The 20,298-nt window shown below is 35.9% G+C and overlaps 1 protein-coding gene across 1 annotated transcript; it reads right to left on the minus strand.

Moving 5' to 3' along the window:
• Positions 1-4,520: 4,520 nt before the first annotated feature.
• Positions 4,521-19,776, minus strand: LOC118491504. Its single transcript, XM_035989334.1, has 6 exons — positions 19,741-19,776; positions 19,258-19,380; positions 18,898-18,967; positions 4,838-5,035; positions 4,651-4,750; positions 4,521-4,548 (listed from the first exon to the last, which is right to left on the minus strand). The coding sequence occupies exons 1-6, from the start codon at positions 19,774-19,776 to the stop codon at positions 4,521-4,523; spliced, it is 555 nt and encodes a 184-aa protein (XP_035845227.1).
• Between the last annotated feature and the right edge of the window lie 522 nt (positions 19,777-20,298).

Raw genomic sequence — 20,298 nt, forward strand, 5'->3', positions numbered from 1 at the left:
GAAGTAAAAGAAAACATTGAGTTGTAACGATGAATGTTTTTCAAAAAATGATTGCTTTTTGAGTCCAAAGAAGTATAAAGACTTTTATAATCAGAGGGGGGGGGGCTTGAAATCGAGAAGTTTGACTTTGTTGTAACCACAACATACAGAAAAACTTGATTTAGTCTTTCTTTGATAACCTCTTAAGACTTCATCTTTCCATAATTTTGCATGACATGTTTCACATATATAACTCTGATCACCATGATCCAAGTAATCTGTTAATGGTAAAGTTTAATTTTAGTAGTATAACATAGTATTGTTAAATTGAAAAGGATAAATTTAAAAAGCTTTGTAAATGGAATATTACCTTTTGATATGCCACAAAATATATTGGTTATAAATTCTCCGGCAAGATGGAGTTTTTCTCGATAATTGTTCAAGGAAGATAATTGCATATTCTTATTTGACGTACAAGTACCTGAAAAAGGAATTCGTATTTAACAATTGTGAATATATATATGTTAACTACTGATAATAATTTGAATTTAGAGTTTGAAAATAAAAATAAGTAAGTAACATACTTTGTGGTAATTTGATAGATGCTTGTGTACTTGATCTTTGAAACTTTACTGATGGAGATTTAATTGCTTGTTTTTTCCTATCACGATATTGTTTCCTGATGCTCCGACAAAACTTTGGGCTAGTATAATCATCATTGGTGATTGAAGCTGTGAAAGATAGAATGTTGTCAACAAAGAGAAAAAGTAAATGGAAATATGTACTTTTTTATTAAATGCAAAACAGGAAAATTAATAATTTATATACCATTAGTAATATCTGATAGCATAGGTGTAAAATAGATATTGGAAGAAGTAACAGTAGTATGTTGATTTGGATTTGATTGATAAGGAATAACAACTTCCTTCACATAAGGGACAGTTCTATTAATTGGTGAATTGTTATAATTGAACTGGATATTTGATGAAGAAGTACCTGCCAAATATATGAGAACTATTAATAATAATTTGAATTAGTATTTTGTAATTAGAAAAATGAGACTACCATACTTTGACAAAATGTAAGACATGGTTGTGTACTTGAAATTGGAATGTTTGGTGATGTAGAATTCATGACTTGTTTTTTGCTATCCAGATATTGTTTCCGGATGCGCCGATTAAACTTCGGGCTAGTATAATCATTATTGGGGATTGAAGCTGTGAAACAAAAAATGTGGTATACAAAGACAAAAACATAATGGAAATATGTAGTTTTTAAAGAATTGATTAAAAATAAATATGTACCATTTGTAACATCTGATAGCAATGGTGTATAATAGATATTTGAAGCAGTGTCAGTGGTATGTGTGTTTGGAATTGATTGATAAGTATTGACGACTTCCTTCCCATAATCGGCACTTCTGTTAGTTGGTGATTGGTTAGAAGTAAGTGGGATATTTTTCAAACCTGCTTTATGAAAACAAATATTTAGTATTGTAATAATAGTGTACAGTTAATATTTGCATAAAATGAAATATTTAAATTAAAAAAGATGTGAGTAATGAAGATTAACTTTAAAATATAGCTTATTCATAAAAAAAATTAATGGTAAACATATAAATTGCCTTTAGATTTGTTGTGGGAATTCCTTTTATCGATCTCTTCTTTTCGCATAACTATTCTTTCTTCACAATCTAGAATGAATACAAATATTTCAGCTATAATCAAATAGGTGAAAAGTAAATAAAGTAAATACATACCAATTGTAATGTTAGAAAGCGGACTTCGCATTTGAAAGTCTGAATAAATATAAAAAACTTTCATTAGTTTCAAATTATTGTTTTATAAGAAGGCAAAAATTAATATTGAATGGCATATATTATTGACAAATAGGAGAAGGTATTGAAAACATGACCTTTGCCTGTGCAAGTAAAATCACAAGCTTTTGTTTTTTTAACTGCCATATGTAATTTCCTTTTTTGTCGCATAACCTTTGCTTCAAAAATTCCCTCGTTTTGATCTGTGGATAATATATGGTATAAGTAAGGAAAAAAAATATTTTACATAGACTCAGACATAAAGCATATTTCCAGAGGTATTTGAAAAATTAAAATTTTGACATGTTGAGTTTTAAAAGTACATAATAAGGAGTGGAATACTTTGACATTCAAGGATTTGAATGTTTAAAGGGTATAAACTTTTAAAAATGATGTTTTTTTGAAAAACTATGTAGTACAATCGCAATATAAAGATTAAAGTTAAGTTTAGACTAAAAAATATTGTTTATCGTGTATTGTGAATGTCGATATTTACAAAAGATTTGAGGGTTTCTTGTAACTACTATCAACTGAAGATGATAATGTATATTCTAAAAAAAGTTGTTGAGAAAGGACCAGGGTTTAAAAAGTGATCAACCTTATCTTTACATTATAATGACATAAAATATAATGTTGTAAAAAATAAAAACAGAAATGTAACAAAACATTAATACATTAAAAACCAAAACATAATAGTTGCTTTGGAATATTGTCTTGAACCATTCAGTACAACAAAAGGAAATTAAACTTCTTAAACATAAAAGCTGGAATGATCCCAAGCTTTTGAAGTAGTTCTTAAACGATAAACATAAGTTAAAACACACTAAAATAACATAGGAAAACAACACTTAGAACATAAAGACTATAAAGTCTTCATTTTTCAATTTTTGGAATTAGGAGAGTCGGTTTCCCAGGTTTAACTGGTTTGGTGGTTGACATTTCTCCATTTTCATCAACATCATAACTCCAACCAAGTTTTTCTTGAAAGCAGGTTTTTTGGTTTTCCTCTTAAAGATCGCAGGCTCACCAAATGGCTTACTTGCCATGGCAGTGTCATCCAAATTTTTGGCCAAAGGGGTGATGACATTATCATCCATGGACTCAGTAGCAACCTAAAAATGATATACAAAATTGGTGTCAACAAAAATACTGAAAATTGGTCTTAATTATATAAATTAAATTGTAAAAAATTAAAAGTATATAATTAATTTTACATACCTTCGATTTGACGTCTTCGTTTGATTTGGTACCAACAGTGACTCCCATAATAACATCAGTGGAGTTATCATCCTGCATTTTTTGTATAGTACAATTTTTATATCAAATAACTAAAATACTACATAAACATATAATTGAAGATAAAGTTTAATAATGAGTAATTTTAAAGAGTACAGAATGCATACATTCAGGTTAACAGTATCTTCTGAATCCATATCAGTGAACCTGTTGTTCAAAGAAGCGGACTTTTCAACCTACAATGTTTTTCAGAAATTGAGTATGTCAAATATGTTTCAATAGTAAATGAACCGGTAATTAAGTACTGAATCTTAATATTACCTCAATATTGTTTGCTTTCTTCTCAAGCTCAAATATGATATCCTCATCATCAGTCAATTTAGAAACACCAAAAAACCAAAAGTTGTTTTCAATGTTGAACTCACTTATATCAATCTTAAATGCAAATTTTTCCCCAAAAGAGCTTCAAACTCGTCAGGATAGAGACCCTTATCATCACCATGTAGTATATATACAAATATATTATTGACATATTAGATGGGACAAAAATAAGAATGTGCAAAATTAATAAATACAAACTTACAGCAACATGTTTCTCAATTAAGTTAGCTGCAGTTGTTTTTAGAATTCAGCAAGCATCTCTGTCAAACAATGCCAATGACACAGTTCCACTTGAATCTTGAACAGTCAATGGAATTTTAAGCCTAAATAACAAGTGTCAAAATGTAAGGTATGAAATATAAACAACTAAGAGAAACAATAACTTTCAAACAATTTAAATTTGTTTAGACCTTTGAGTATATTGAATCACAGTGTCCTTGCAAGTTGCCGTTTTGCACTCATAAACCTCTTCTACATCAATCAAGACACCAACCGTAGGTGTATCATTATTAACTTTTTGGAAAACCTTCTTGTCACAAGCTTTACAAGCAAAATAATACCATGGCAAATCTTCGGATATCATTTGAACAGTACCAACAACAACAACAGACTTGGCCTATAAAATAAGTAGTTTAGTTATAACGACAGAAATAATGTTAATATAAAAACATAGTCATGTACTTTACCTGATTGAGATTTACTTCAGCTATGTTGTTGAATTCAGATCTAACAACATACTCATCATACAATGATAAAAATATTCCAGAAAGCCGAGAAGATTGACTCGAACATGAAGAAGCAGCAGAGTTTGTAATAAGCCTGTTACAAATAATTAGATTACATTAATATTTGTGTATTTATAATAAATTACCGAAAAATTTTAATAAATGAATTCTCGGTTTTTTTTAATTGAAATGATTAACCTGTTACGAAAAGAAGTCATTTCATCAACATCAGAATTAATGAAAAGCTTTGAAACATTGAAAGAGCTGTTAAAATAACCAAAACGACCAAAGTACTTTAGTGTAGCAAACTGCAGAATGACAAAAATAACACCATGTTGTTCTCTGTTTTCCCAGTGCTCTAAAATCCGATCAGCATAAGAATCTCATAAAGACAGGTATATTGAATCCATCCTTCACAAAAAAATATTGTAAAATCAGGCTTAAACAAAAGGGGTAAACATTATAAATTATGAATTTATAATCAATACATTGAATACGAATTAAAATACATACTCTAGATCTTGAATGATGACGTTGAGTTTCTTGGTGTCTTTACCCCTTGTTGTCTTAAACTTCTTAAGGTCTTTAACATCAGCAACAAAACCAATAACATCTAGAAAATGACAGTCGGATTAAATGTGAAAACATATTACAGTATTTAACAATTTAACTAAAAAACATGTATGAGGTTTTTAGTTACCTATAGATTTGTTTTCAGGAACAATTTTGTCGATGATATCCTTAAAGGATGTGAATGAGAAGCCATAGATGGGATAATTGAAATCCTTACATGGGTACACATCGGTATCACAGTAGATTCCCAGCTTGTTTTTGTTGTTCACATACTTGTACTTGGACTCATTTAACCCAATAGTGGGTTTGACAATGAAATAGCAATCTGTTAGAAAATTTGGAAAATAAACATAAAAGAATTTAAAAACAGTAAAAAGTGAACATGTAAGGTACGTGTAAAAAAGTTGGTATGTAAAACTTAAAAGTTAAAAAATATTTAGAAACTAAAAATACTTAAGTTACAATGCAATGTTGTATTATTAATTAAAATTAAAACCACCAAACAGTGTACAAATATATTATGCAGTTGCTTATTTATACAGGTTATAAGTTATTGCATATACCTAAGTTATAGGTACCTTTTAGTTCTACACTATGTGGATGTCAACAATTTATTTTTAATAAATTTAAGGATAAGGTAAATGTAAGTATACAAATATTATATGATGTTTAAAATATAAGCATATAAGGTACTTCAATGAGAATATGGTCAAAACTTGTGGTTGTTACATTTGGAACTACTCATAACTTATTAGGGATAAGATGATAATACAATTCCTAAATTAATGACATGTGAATAAAAATACATGTATAAAACACATAAAGAAACTACTTCAATAATACACAATTATACAAATAAAAACAAACAGTTATATTGCATAAATACATTTTCTTAAAACTAATGCAGTTGTAAATAAGTAGATATGTAACAGTTAAAAGATATTTAGAAACTAAAAAAAACTTAAGTTACAATGCAATGTCGTATTATTAAGTTAAAATTACAACCACCAAACAATGTACAAATAAATTATTGTTGGGATTGAACCCTATCAGAGGAACAGATAATTAAAGCCAAAACTGGATCAGTGCAGTGGATCCAGAATAAGCAGATGATTACATACAAACCTCTCCCCTTGAAAGTGATTTCAACATCTGCTGACCTCCTATCTGCTGATCTTGCAAAATGCTGACCTACAACTGCTGCTCTAGAAAAGACCTGATGAAAGACTAAAGCCCTGCTGATTCAATCTACTGCTTTGAGTCAAGCTCTGCTGATCCGGACAAGTGCTGCTGGGTTCACAGCAGTGGAAGGTTGCAGCAGCTGATCAATAGTCTGTTTTGTAATGTAATGTAATAAGCAGTAGTTAACATAGCAGTGTCTGTATAGATCAGAGGTTAGAGTTTGTTAGGAGGTTAGATGTCACTTTCATGGTGACGTCAGCTAAGATGCTCAGTAGTTTGCAAGTGCCTATAAATAGATCAGTACTTTGTACTGTTCTATTAGCTCTTTGCACTATCATCTTCTTTGCATGAACATACAACTGAGCCCTGGCTGAGGGGGAGTTTGCATTCATTCATCAATCATTGGAATCGTTATTGAAATAAATTCAATCTTCCGATTCATTGTGTAAAGATGTTTGATCAAAGTATTACTCTCGTTTGATTGTATGCAAAGTTTGTTTTCATCATAATTCCGCTGCACACTCTTCCATTTTCATTTTAATTTCAAACACAAAATACAATCAGAATCAAACTCAGATCCAACAATTGGTATCAGAGCCTGGACAGTCAAATTTGATTTAACAATCATTTTGACGTAAATAGTTCCACTCATAACAGTTCATACTGATCGTTTGTTCGTTTGTTGAAAAACAGAGCAAGGATTAATCACTACTAAAGTTGATTTCTCAGTGTCTTTAAAACAACAAGAATGACGTCACAATCTCAGGATGACAAAAACAACATCGGCTCGCTTTTTAAACCACCTATGCTAAAAAGAAATGAGTACAACATCTGGCAGAGGAGGATGGGTCACATCCTCGCTCAACAAAGCACAGGTTGTTGGAGGTCTGTCGTCTTTGGTCCCCATGTTCCCACAGTGCCAAGCGCTGAAGATGCTAAAAAGTTCGTTCCAAAACCAGTTGAAAATTATACCGAAACCGACTTTCAAAAGATCGAACTAGATGCTAAAGCGTTTAGCATCATAGCATCAGCGCTGCCCAATGAAATATATGCTGGACTGTTACACTGTAACAGTGCCAAAGAGTTATGGGACGCGCTTAAGGAACAGTTTGGGGGAACCGAAGAAGTCATAGAAAACAATAGGGAAATCCTGAACCAACAGTATGAAACATTTTGTCATGTTAAAGGTGAATCACTGACGCAAAAATTTGAGCATTTCAGTTGTCTCATCAGTGAACTAAGGCTTGTTAATACCACTTTTACAAACTCAACTCAAAATAGCAGGTTCCACAGGTCACTGCCAGAAAAATGGGACACCATAGCTTTTGTCACCCAAAATTCACCTGAGTTCAAGGATCTGACCTTGACCCAACTCCACGGTCGACTCCTGACCTACGAAAGGGAGTTGAACCAGAAAAGGAAGTTACAAGAGTCAGGAAAAACCGTTGATGATTATACATTCGGTAACACTGCTCTTCTGGGTCAAGAAGAATCTGGGAGTAGTGCTAAGGATCAGGGTTATGATCACTTCATAGACATAACTGCTGGTGCAAATTCTAACAACCCTGATCCTCACACTGCAAGTTTTGCATTCACTGCAAACGATAACCAGATGTCAGACAATCTAAGCTTTGAACTCAATGATCTACAGCATTTTGATCCCACTGACTTAGAGGAAATGGATATTCTACACCAACTGGCCTTGCTAAGTGTTAGAACTAGCAAATTTTACAAAAGAACAGGGCGAAAATTCCCAGGTTTGCATGGGAATCTAAGGGTTGGGTTGGATAAATCGAAAATCAAGTGCTACAAGTGTAATAGGTTGGGACACTTCGCTAGGGAATGTAGGAGTCAAACTACTGGTCCCATAATCACTCATCCTAGCTCAAATCCTAGACCTCAAAATCAAGGCACTGTGCACTATACCCAATATGCCCCAGCAGCTCAAGTGAACACTGCTCACTATGCTGCTGCCCCTGTGCCAGTGCACTATGTCCAAACTACTGTTCCACAGATCCAATATGTTCAAACCCTTGTCCCTCAGGCACAAGTGCAGCCTGCACCTCAAACCACTGCTCCAGCAGTAGTACAACCAGATCAACAAAGTTTTTTCACTCAAGGGTTTGTTGACTGGAGCAGTATGCCTGAAGACCTCAGTGATGAAAATTTTGCACTCTATGCTTCCAATGTTTCTTCTCATAATGAATTTTTTTTGATGGCATTAGAGTCAATACAGGAGGGGGTTGAAACTGAAGAGGAACAGCTGAGTATTGAAACAGTGGATGAGGTGACTGAAGCAGTGGTTACTGTTGTGGCTGGTGAACTACTGTTGTGAGAAAGTTCAGGTACCCTGATTGAACCACTGACAGACCCATGGTCCGAAGAGAACAAGGAAGAAAAGAAAGAAGAAAAAGCAGGTGAGAAAGAAGAAAGAGCTGAAGATGAAGAAAATCCTCAGTGTGATTGTGCAATGATGGTTGCTGCCAAGGTATCACCTCAAGTTCTTGAAAAACTGTGTTCTGACAATTGCATTATTGCTTTTGCTAACATCAAAGAGGTGAACGAAAACCTTCGGGATAAAATTTTAACTGATGAAGTCAAATTTGAAAGATCTCTAAAAGAACTTAAAAACAAATTGGCTGAAAAAGAGAAAGAGATTAGCAGCATGAAAGAAGAGCAGAGCATAACCAAAACCCAACTCCAAACTTTGGTAGAAAAATACCAAGTTTTCAAAAAAAGAGTTAGAGTCACATGTGAGAGATGGGTGGAATCATGCAAAGGGTATGAGGTTATGCTTGAAAAACAGATAAAAAGCAATGTGAAATTTGGGGTTGGTTATAGAAAACATGATGATGAAAACACTGCTTTTGAAAAATCTGTTCCAACCACTGATGTAACCACTGAGTTCATCCCCACGAACAAGAATGGCCAAGAAGTGAAAATCACTGACAAACTTGGTAACAAAATCACACTTGACAGACCAATGGGATCCTCTACTTTTGAGGAGCTTGAAGATCATCAGCTTAAACCAAAATGGTCTGATGAGTGTGATATTCTTGAAAATTTCAAGCCAATGGACTTTACATCAACTGATGGTGTTAAAGCTCCAAAAGCTAAAGTCATACCTCTCAAGGACATCCCAGCAGTGGTTAAAACCTCTGCTGCAAAGGAGTCTGAAAAGAGAAAGAAGAAAGAAAAAATTGATAACTTGTTTTGTGAATTCTGTGAGAAAAGGAATCATCTAACAAAAGACTGTTTCCACATAAAAGCTTATGATATAAACAGAACAAGTGTCATTGTTTCAGCTGAAAGTTGCATTGTTTGTGGTAAAACAAACCACAAAACTCAAGCATGTGTGTATCTCAAAAACTTTGATGTGAAAAAGAATGAGTACATTGCTAAAACATCCTTGAGTCCATCATCATCATCATCATCATCTGTCAAATTCACCAAGAAACAACCGTTGTTTGTACCAGTTCAAACAGCTGTCACAAAACAGCTGAACCAAACATCTGTCAAAAGAGATGTTCAGGTTACTGATGCACCCCGTGCCAATCAGTTCAGAAAAGGCAAGGAAAAACAGTCCTACCAAAGGATTCCACACGTTTATGAGGCCTACAAAAGGCCCTCTAAACCTAGAGTGAATAGGCATCCTTTTGGTTATCAGCAGGTGATTGGTCAAGACCCCCAACAGTGGTTGGCAAGAAACAGTACTAAAGCTGTCCAAACCCTTGACCTAACCACTGTCCATCACTCTGCATCCATACTAGACACTGTTGAATCCCCATCCAAAGCCCTGTTGGCTTTGGAGCCCTTAATGAACTAATCCTTTTACTTCATGTGCAGGGAGCTTCTGCATGCTTTGATAGTCTTTGGTATGTAGATAGTGGAGGCTCCAGGCACATGACAGGATGTAAAGCCCTCCTCAAAGACTTTAAAATCCATGGAGGGGGTGATATATCCTTTGGGAATAATAGTAAAGGGAAAGTTCTGGGGTCTGGTACAGTGCAATCTGGAAATGTAAAATTTGAAAACGTCAATCTGATAGACAATCTAAAATTCAACCTTCTGAGTGTATCACAAATGAGTGACAAAGGGTTTGGGTCATTCTTCACAAAAGATTGTTGTAGGATTGTTGGACCAGAAATGGTCAAAAAGATTGAAGCAATAATCAAAACTGGTCAAACTAAACTTGTTGCTTAAACAAGTCCATTGAAGAGTCCAAAACAACCCAGTGTTTGCAAATGCTACACATGGATTTGTTTGGCCCAGTTCAAGTCATGAGCCTCAAGAAGAAAAGATATTGTTTGGTTATTGTTGATGACTTTTCTAGGTTTACATGGACTTTCTTTTTACACTCAAAAGATGAGACTGCAGGCATTTTGCAAGACTTTATGACACAGGTTGAAAAGCAATTTGACCTTCCAGTGAAAAGCTTCAGGAGTGATAATGGCACAGAATTTAAAAATAAGGAGTTGGATGCCTTCTGTGTGAAGAAAGGGATTGTAAGGCAGTACAGTATCCCTAGAACACCAGAGCAAAATGGGGTTGTTGAAAGAAAGAACAGAACTTTAATTGAGGCTGCCAGAACTATGCTTGCAGATTCAGGTTTGCCATTAACTTTCTGGGCAGAGGCAGTAAACACTGCTTGCTATGTCCAGAACAGAGTTTTAATAAACCCCAGGCATAAAAAGACTGCTTATGAAATTCTGTATAAAATCAAACCACTGATCTCATATTTCAAGGTGTTTGGCTGCCCATGCTTTATTTTGAACTTAAAAGATTCCATTTCAAAATTTGCAGCCAAAATTGATTGTGGTTATCATCTGGGATACTCAACCACTGCCAAGGCATACAAAGTGTTCAATACACGGACCAAGGCAGTGGAGGAGACTTTGAATGTAAAGTTCAATGAACTTTCATCAATGAAAATCCTAGCAAATCCTGCAGATCTGTTTGATCTTGAAAAATTTACTTTTGAAAATACTGCTGTCAAGACTAACTGTGCAGGTCCATCAGAGGATACAACACCAGACTATGGGTATGAAATCATCATTCCTCAAAGGTCTGCCACAAAGGGAAAAGCACCAGCTGTTTAAAACAGTTGTCAAAGCTCAACCACTGCTACCTCAACAGTTGTTGACCAAAGTAGCCCATCCACCACTGCTTCCACATCTTCAAACACTGCTGACAAAAGTCCTCAAATAGTGGATAAAAGTCAGCAGTTGTCCACTTCATTACCACCTATTCCACCACCTTTTGAAGCCACTGCTGGGTCATCAAAGTCACCAGCAGTGGTTTGCTCAGATGATACACATTTGCAGCCTTCACCAACAAATGCCATCATACCATACCAAGGAGATTTAATCTTCTTGAGATCTCACCCACCTGATCAAATCATTGGCAACATCAATGAAGGGGTGCTCACAAGAAGCCAAACCCAAAACATTTGTCTTTTTGCTGGTTTTCTATCACTCCATCAGCCAGTCAAGTACCAAGAGGCACTGAAAGACAACAGCTGGGTAGAAGCCATGCAAGAGGAGCTCCAACAGTTTAAAAGACAACAAGTATGGGAGCTTGTACCACTACCAGAAGAGGTTAGTCCCATTGCCACAAAGTGGGTCTTCAAGAACAAAACTGATGAAAGGGGCATTGTTGTCAAGAATAAAGCCAGGCTTGTGGTTCAAGGTTACAGACAGGAAGAGGGGATTGATTATGATGAAACATTCGCCCCTGTTGCAAGATTGGAAGCCATTAGACTGTTCCTGGCCTTTGCTGTCAACCACAACATGAAGGTGTTTCAAATGGATATCAAAAGTGCTTTCCTCTATGGTACAATTCAAGAAGAGGTGTATGTATGTCAACCTCCAGGTTTTGAGGATCCATTTTATCCTGATCATGTCTACAGGCTAAACAAAGGCTTGTATGGCCTGAAACAAGCACCAAGGGCCTGGTATGAAACTCTTTCCAACTTCCTACTCTCAAATGGTTTCAAAAGAGGTACCATTGATAAAACACTGTTTCTTAAATGGAGAGGGAAGGATTTAATGATTGTCCAAATTTATGTGGATGACATTATTTTTGGAAGCACATGTAACAAAATGTGTGAAGAGCTTAGAGAACTCATGACAGCTGAGTTTGAAATGAGTGCAATGGGTGAGCTGCAATGCTTTCTTGGTCTCCAAGTACAGCAAATGCAAAATGGAACTTTCATTCATCAAAGCAAATATGCTAAAGAACTTTTGACCAAATTTGATATGAATGATTGTAAACCATGCAGTACACCCATGGCAACAAATAAGCTGGTCATGTCTGATGAAAAGGATGAGCTGATTGACCAAACACTCTATAGAAGCATGATTGGGTCTTTATTGTACCTAACTGCATCTAGACTAGACATCATGTTTGCAACATGTGTCTGTGCAAGAAGTCAATCAGCTCCCAGAAAATCAAATCTCATTGCTGTAAAAAGGATCTTCAGATACATAGAAGGTGCTCCCACACTTGGTATCTGGTATCCAGCTAATGGGAATATCAAGCTTTCAGGTTTTTCAGACAGTGACTTTGCTGGATGTCACACCACAAGGAAGTCCACTTCAGGAGGGTGCCAGTTTCTAGGTGATTGCTTAGTTTCTTGGCAAAGCAAAAAGCAAGCAGCAGTTTCAACATCCACTGCTGAGGCTGAATACATTGCTGCTGCAAGCTGTACAGCCCAACTCTTGTGGCTTCAAAATCAGTTACTGGATTTTGGTATCACTGCCTTAAAAACACCATTCATGTTGGACAGCCAGGCAGCAGAAAATATCATCAAAAATCCAGTTTCCCACTCTACCACCAAACACATCGACATCAGACATCACTTTGTGAGGGATTGCTATGAAAAAGGTTTGATTTCTCTGCATCATGTCCCAACTAAAGACCAGCTGGCAGATGTGCTCACAAAAGCACTTGATACAACCACTTTTGAAAGCTTGGTCTCTAGGATTGGGATGCTGAACATGGAATAACAAGCAACATCTTGGTTTTCCTTGAATAAAAGCAACAAAATGTTTTCAGAAAATCAAAAATTCATCCTTAAAAATAGCTAAAAATGAAATTTTCATTATAATCCTTAAAAGTCTGCCATAACCACTGATTGTTCAAAAGTCTGCTCTACTTCAAAAGTCTGTCCACTGCTGAAAGTCAACCCCTGTTCTCTCATTCCTTTGATAATCTCTGTTGTTCAAAAGCAGTGTCTTATCCACTGATATGCTATCCACTGATAGTGAAAATCATCCACTGCTTCCTTACCACTGCCTTCATCTCTCACTTTCATCAAAGTACTGTCCTTCACTTTCACCAGGGGTTGTCACGTGGGCAGTACATAGTGGTCAGACCTTTTGTAACGGCTGCCACGTCAGCATTCACTTTCTTCCCTATAAGAATCCCCCACTCACCACCAAAACAGGGTTTTACTGTCGAATTGAATTCTTAAAAATTCTCTTCTCAAAGCAGTTTTTCATCTCATCCTTCACAAACTTCTTCGATCATTCTATTCAAAAATGACAAAATCGAAGCCATCTGCAAAACCCACATCCAAATCATCATCGAAAACAGCCTCTCAAAAGGCAATCTCCACTGAAATCCCATATAAATCATCTCACAATCTCCTGGGTCTTCTCACAAAACCAGGAACCACCGATGTCTTCGATTCCATCATTAACATCATGGCAAAATCAAAGTACAAAACTTTGTTCACCGCCAATGCATCAATCTATTTGGAGACCCAAAGGGAGTTCTGGAAGAATGCAACCCTTGAAAAACAAGGAGACACTGCAACCACCATACACTCTTCTATAAAGGGTAAAGCTATCCAAATCACGCCACAATCCATTTCAGAGGTCTTTCAACTCGATGATCAGAAAGGTAAAACTTCTTTCACTAAAAACGAGTTACAAACTGACTTCATTGAAAGAGGGTATGAGGCCACAATGATGAAGAAACTTACCTTACAAAAAGGTTATTTTCCTTCTGCAACCAGATTTTTATTTCATACCCTCCTACTATGTGTTTCAAACAAGACCACTTCTTTCAATGAAATCCCTCTAAAGATTCAAAATTGGGATATGCAATTCTTCAAGAAGAAAATTTTAATTACTCTCGGGAAATCTTTAAAGATTTGGTTAATAATGTTGAAACAAAGTCATTCTTACTGTTTCCACGGTTTTTAAGTTACTATTTTGAAAAGAAATTCAGTAAGAATGATTTAGCTGCAATAAATCAAGGCGAGTCTACTCAAATAAACAGCTTAACAACTGAAACTTTTTCAAGAATGTTAGCACCTTGCAAAACACAAGCAGAGGTGCCTGAGCAGAATTTAGCAGCTACCACTGCTCCTCAGGTATCTGCTGCTGAGCCCACTGCTCAAGGTGATCAAAGCAGCAGACCAACTGTTTTGAAACCCACACCTACAAATCCCAAAAAGCCAAACAAAAAGAAAAATCAAAAACCCCCCAAACCAATCAAAACGGCAACTCTGGAGGATGAGATACCAGAGCTACTGCCTGTGACAACACAAATGTCACAAGAAACCACTGCTGCTACTTCCTCACAGCAGTTGGTACAAATATCTCAACCCATAACCAAAACTCCTCCTGCTTCTTCACAAAAAGAACAGGTTGTACACATAGGGCCACCACATTATGATGCTCTGGAAACACTCGTTTCCATCATCCACAGCCCAATGCCCGAGGCAATTTCTCTTTCTACACCCCACCTCACATCCACAATTCCACCAAAAACACAACTTTTGTTGGATACAATCAATTTGAACCAGGCATTACTCAGTCCTTCTCAATCACCTGTTAATGAGAATATACCTCAACAACTGACTGAGCCTGAAGTATCATTCCTTGCTAACCCACCAACACAACCTGAGGAGGTTACACCCCTTGAGTTACAAGTAACTCTTGGTGGTAATCCAAGTGAAGCAGCTACTACAGCTGTTGAACCCACTGGTTTACAGTTGGACAGTGGTTACATCAATAAGACTTCCTTGGAGGCAATTCCTTTTATAGCACCTCTGCCAACCACCAGTGGATTTATTTATCCTACTGGCAACATCAAAAGGTTGTCAAGTGTTGAAGGGAGAAGACCCCAGTACCAAGAAAAAGGGGCATCAGTGGTTAATGTTTGGAGTATACTCCCTACCTCTACCATTGATAAAACCACTGTTAGTGGGAAATCAGATGATCCCATTAAATTGGGTGATGATTTAAAATATCAGGATTTGACGGAACGAATTGAAAAGTTGGATACATCTGTTGCAGATCTTAAAAACATGCTACAGCAGGTGTTGAAAACTCAAAAGATGCAATCCACAGCTGTTCCACCTCAAGCACCTGCTCCACAACAGGCACCTGCTACAAATGAGCTCTGGAATCTATTTCAACCTTTTCTCCATCACCAAGCACAACTAGCAGATCAGCAACATGAAAAACATGTTCAACAGCTGAGAAATGCAATGAAGTCAAGGTTCAAGAACACTCAGGCTGATCTAAAGGCCCTCAAAACTCAGATCCTGCACACCACTGGCACTGCTCCTCCAACAGTTCTCTTCATTGATCAACTTCCCCCGGATAATGCCAAAAAGGGGGAGAAAATTCAGGAGTGGAAAAAGAAGGGAATAGAGGATGGTCTCTACATTGCATCAGAAAATACAAACATGACCAAACAGATCCCTCTGCCAGATGGAAGCAAGAAAATTGATGTGACCACAAATGCACTGGCAGAAGCAGTTGCAAGTGTAAAAAGGGATAGAGAGGCCAAAAGGAAAGCCAGGGTGAATTATCCGGACCAGGGTACTTCAGGGTCAAAAGATGATGAAAATCTTATTGATGAAAAGAAGAAGCCTACAAGAAGAGTAAGGCTACCCAAATCCATTCCAACCAGACGTTCAAAGTCTGTTCCAAAACCACCACCTAAAATAGCTGTTGTAACTCCTGTTGTACCCACTACTGTTGGTACTTCAGTGGTTTCAACATCTGCTCCCACTTCAACACACACCACTTCAACACACACTACATCCACTGCCTTATCACCATCACCACCAAAAACAAAATCACCTCCTGCCAAAAGGCAGAAGACAGCAGTTGTTACAACATCTGCTGTAAAGACAACAGTGGTTGGAACACCAGTTGTTTCAACAACTGTTAGTCAATCACAAATCACTGCCACTACATCCACCACCACTGTTCCATCCAAAACATCATCAGCCCCTCCTCAAACAAAGAGGAGAAGGCTAATTCTCAAAGATGATGACACTTCACCATCTCAAACATCTTCAAAATCTTTAGCTCTTGTCACAATACCAAAACCAGTTACTCTCTCTTCAGTTCGAATGCACAAGCCCTTACCTCCTGCAGGTGTTCAGTTTCCTCTTGAACTAGCAGCTGTTAGAGAAGAAATAAAATCTTTTTACTATGAGGATGACCCTGCCAAAAGGAGTTTCCCATCAATAAGAGGATATCCCTGGCCTAAAAATGTTGATGAATATTTGAAGATCAAAGCCAAGCAAGCAGAGGATATCTCAAAAAGAAACACACAAGGGAAATCTGACAAAGAAATTTCTAGAACCTATCAATATCTGCTCACACAAGTCAGTTCCCTAGAACAATTTGCAAAAAATGTCAGTCAACAAATTTCAGAAAGAGCAGCTGAAACTTTGAAGAAAGACTACATTGAAAGCATCATGGCTCACAAGAAGTACAAAGGAGAGAGATACATGTACAAAGAGTGGACTGTTCCTGAGCTTGAAAATGAAGCAGCAAGAATTCAAGACATGATAAAAAGGAAAGTCACTCAGACTCCTCCTGACTGGGCAAAGTTTAGAAAGAATGTACCTGACAAACAGGTAGAACTGAAAAGAATGAGAGAAGAACTGGTTGCTGTTGAATATGGAAACAAAAGACAAATTGCTAGATGGAAAGAAGATGTGGTCAGGATCACCTACAAAAGGTTGGACGAATTAAGAAAGAAAATCCAAAAGTTCCTCAAAAGCCTGACTATCCTGAAGCTGAGGTTTCAAAAAGACCATCAAAGCTGCAAATCAGGAGAACCACTGCTCCAACTGGTGCTGCCATCTATAAAAGAAGGTCACACAAACAGTTGGGAGCTGAAACCATCCAAGAGATGATAAAAGGAGATGACCTTGTAAAAGAAGGCATAAAGAAAATGATCATAGAAACTCTTGGTTTGGGTCAAACTGCAAATACTGGTTAGCCAGTTATGAATAGGCCAGCCTCACCAAATACCTCTGCAAATAAACATCTCCCAAGAAACCCACCAGGCTCAAAAATACAAAAGTGGGAAACTGACAAGCAGACCTGCGTATTGACTTTGCTCAGGTCTGGTGGAGAAGTGGAGAAAATATCAAGGGAACAAGCTCTTGGCCTGAGTCTTGAAGACTTGCAGGATCTCCTTGATCTTCCACTTAGCAGGGATGATGAAGACACAGATGCCCTTGACTTTGAACTACAATTTAAAGGACAGATAAGGGAACTGTTGATGAGGCAATAAATGTCCACAATAATGAAGAGTTTTGGCATTATCTGTTCCAGGGGGAGATTGTTGGGATTGAACCCTATCAGAGGAACAGATAATTAAAGCCAACACTGGATCAGTGCAGTGGATCCAGAATAAGCAGATGATTACATACAAACCTCTCCCCTTGAAAGTGATTTCAACATCTGCTGACCTCTTATCTGCTGATCTTGCAAAATGCTGACCTACAACTCCTGCTCTAGAAAAGACCTGATAAAAGACTAAAGCCCTGCTGATTCAATCTACTGCTTTGAGTCAAGCTCTGCTGATCCGGACAAGTGCTGCTGGGTTCACAGCAGTGGAAGGTTGCAGCAGCTGATCAATAGTCTGTTTTGTAATGTAATGTAATAAGCAGTAGTTAACATAGCAGTGTCTGTATAGATCAGAGGTTAGAGTTTGTTAGGAGGTTAGATGTCACTTTCATGGTGACGTCAGCTAAGATGCTCAGTAGTTTGCAAGTGCCTGTAAATAGATCAGTACTTTGTACTGTTCTATTAGCTCTTTTGCACTATCGTCTTCTTTGCACGAACAAACAACTGAGCTCTGGCTGAGGGGGAGTTTGCATTCATTCATCAATCATTGTAATTGTTATTGAAATAAATTCAATCTTCCGATTCATTGTGTAAAGATGTTTGATCAAAGTATTACTCTTGTTTGATTGTATGCAAAGTTTGTTTTCATCATAATTCCGCTGCACACTCTTCCATTTTCATTTTAATTTCAAACACAAAATACAATCAGAATCAAACTCAGATCCAACAATTATGCATTTGCTTATTTATCGAATCATTCGTTATTGAATATACCTAACTTATAAGTACCATTTAGTTCTACACTATGTGGATGTAAATAATTTCTTTTAAATAAATTTAAGGATACGGAAAATGTAAGTATACAAATAATTTATGATGTATAAAATAGAAACATGTAAGGGACTTAAATGAGAATATGGTCAAAAGTTGACGTTTTAACATTTGGAACTACTCATAACTTTCTAGGGGTAACATGATATTAGAAGTCCTAAATTAATGACATGTGACTAAAAATAATTTAAAAAAACACATAAAGAACCAACCTCCATAATACACAATTAAACAGATAAATATAAAAACTAAAATTTCATAACTACATTTAATTAAAACTAAGCCAGCTGTGAATAAGTCTTTATGTAACAATTAAACATGCAAGTTTATGCATAACCAAACATTGTTAAAATATACATGGCAGTTGCTTATTTCAACGGTTATAAGTTATTGAATATACGTAAGTTATAACCACCTTTTAGTTTTACAATATGTGGATGTAAAAAATAACATTTTATTATAACTAAGGCAGCTGTAAATAAGTTAATATGAAACAGTTAAACGGGCAGGTTGTTGCATTAAATATAACTTTAACAACTTTAAAAGGTTTTAAATAATATACCCGATTCATTCAAAAGATGTTCAAATTTGGGAAACCATCTTCGGATAACATTGGCTTGCATGGTGGTTCCCTGTCAAATAAAACATGAAAAATAAAAATAAAAAGGTTAAAAACCACAAAAAATAAATATACTTTACGGAGATTACAGAGGAAAGAGACAGGAAACTTCATTTTGGCATGTTACAGTCAGATGTTCATAAGCAGAAGGATAACACATTAAATTAAACGAATACGTAATTAGATAACCAAAACTTTAACAAAGTGATTGGATGCAAAGGTTATAAGTTTGTTTGAGATGTAAAATAATTCAATTTGTTCGTTATTTCAAAAAACAGTGAACTTAATATGAGAAATATATACCTCTTCATCAACAACGATCATTTCGATTGAGTAAAACTGCTCTGGATTGTTATACATGGGCTGCTTCCATAAATGGAGTACACGAACCTTCACAGTGTAATCACGCCGAGCCAAATCCAAATCCTTCAAATAGGTGATGTTATTGTATCAAAGAAATATGGGGTTAATATTAGTATGTATAAAATAGGATATGAATCAGTAAATGAAAAAAATAAGAGAACTACCCGTGCTCCATTAGTTCACTAATTTGCTTCACAGATGAAATGGAAGAAGGAGAGTTCTAGTTGGTGAAAAAGGAGGAAGGGGGAGTAGATATAAATAATGGGGGATGGAAGAAAAAAAACAAAACTATATAAGGTATATGAAAGTAAACAGATTCAGTTATCTTCCTTGGATAGGTAGTACAATAACTAAAAGGTGAAACAATTTGAAATGGTTTATTTGTCCTTATAGTTGACCGAAAAAAGTTAGACCTTACATAACCTGCCAATTTAAAAGCATGAACCGTTGAAAGTCCATATGTTAAAGGAACAAAGAATTCAATCCCATTTATTCTGTTTTTTTAACTGCTGTCTTTTCAGGGCCTTAATAGGCTGTATGAATATCAATTGGGTATGTATAGTTTTTTTTAGTGAATACTTGTTCTCTTAATTATTTAAATACATATGTATATGAAATATCCTTTACTATTGTTAAGGACTACTGTTGTAAAGGTTTAAATTAATGATCTTTATAAAAAAGAAACACGTTTCCAGTCTTTAAAATGTTTACAAAAGTATGGTTATGAGTAGAAATCAAAGTGTCTTTGTGAAACGTCCTTGAAAAATTTGATTTACTTTCAAAAAAAGAAATATTGTTAGTATATTATTCAAACAGAATTAATCTATAGTTGACAATTTAAAAACTGTGAAAACCATAATGTACTGCAATGACAAAAGGGCCTGACCGTTAATAAACTGAATGGTGAAAAGTGGAACAAAGATTATGGGTAAGGTCAACTAAAAGGAAAAGGTCTTTCAGAAAGTCAAAATAAAAGGTTTA

This window comes from Helianthus annuus, chromosome 4 (genome assembly GCF_002127325.2).
Source record: "Helianthus annuus cultivar XRQ/B chromosome 4, HanXRQr2.0-SUNRISE, whole genome shotgun sequence".
NCBI lineage: Eukaryota > Viridiplantae > Streptophyta > Magnoliopsida > Asterales > Asteraceae > Helianthus > Helianthus annuus.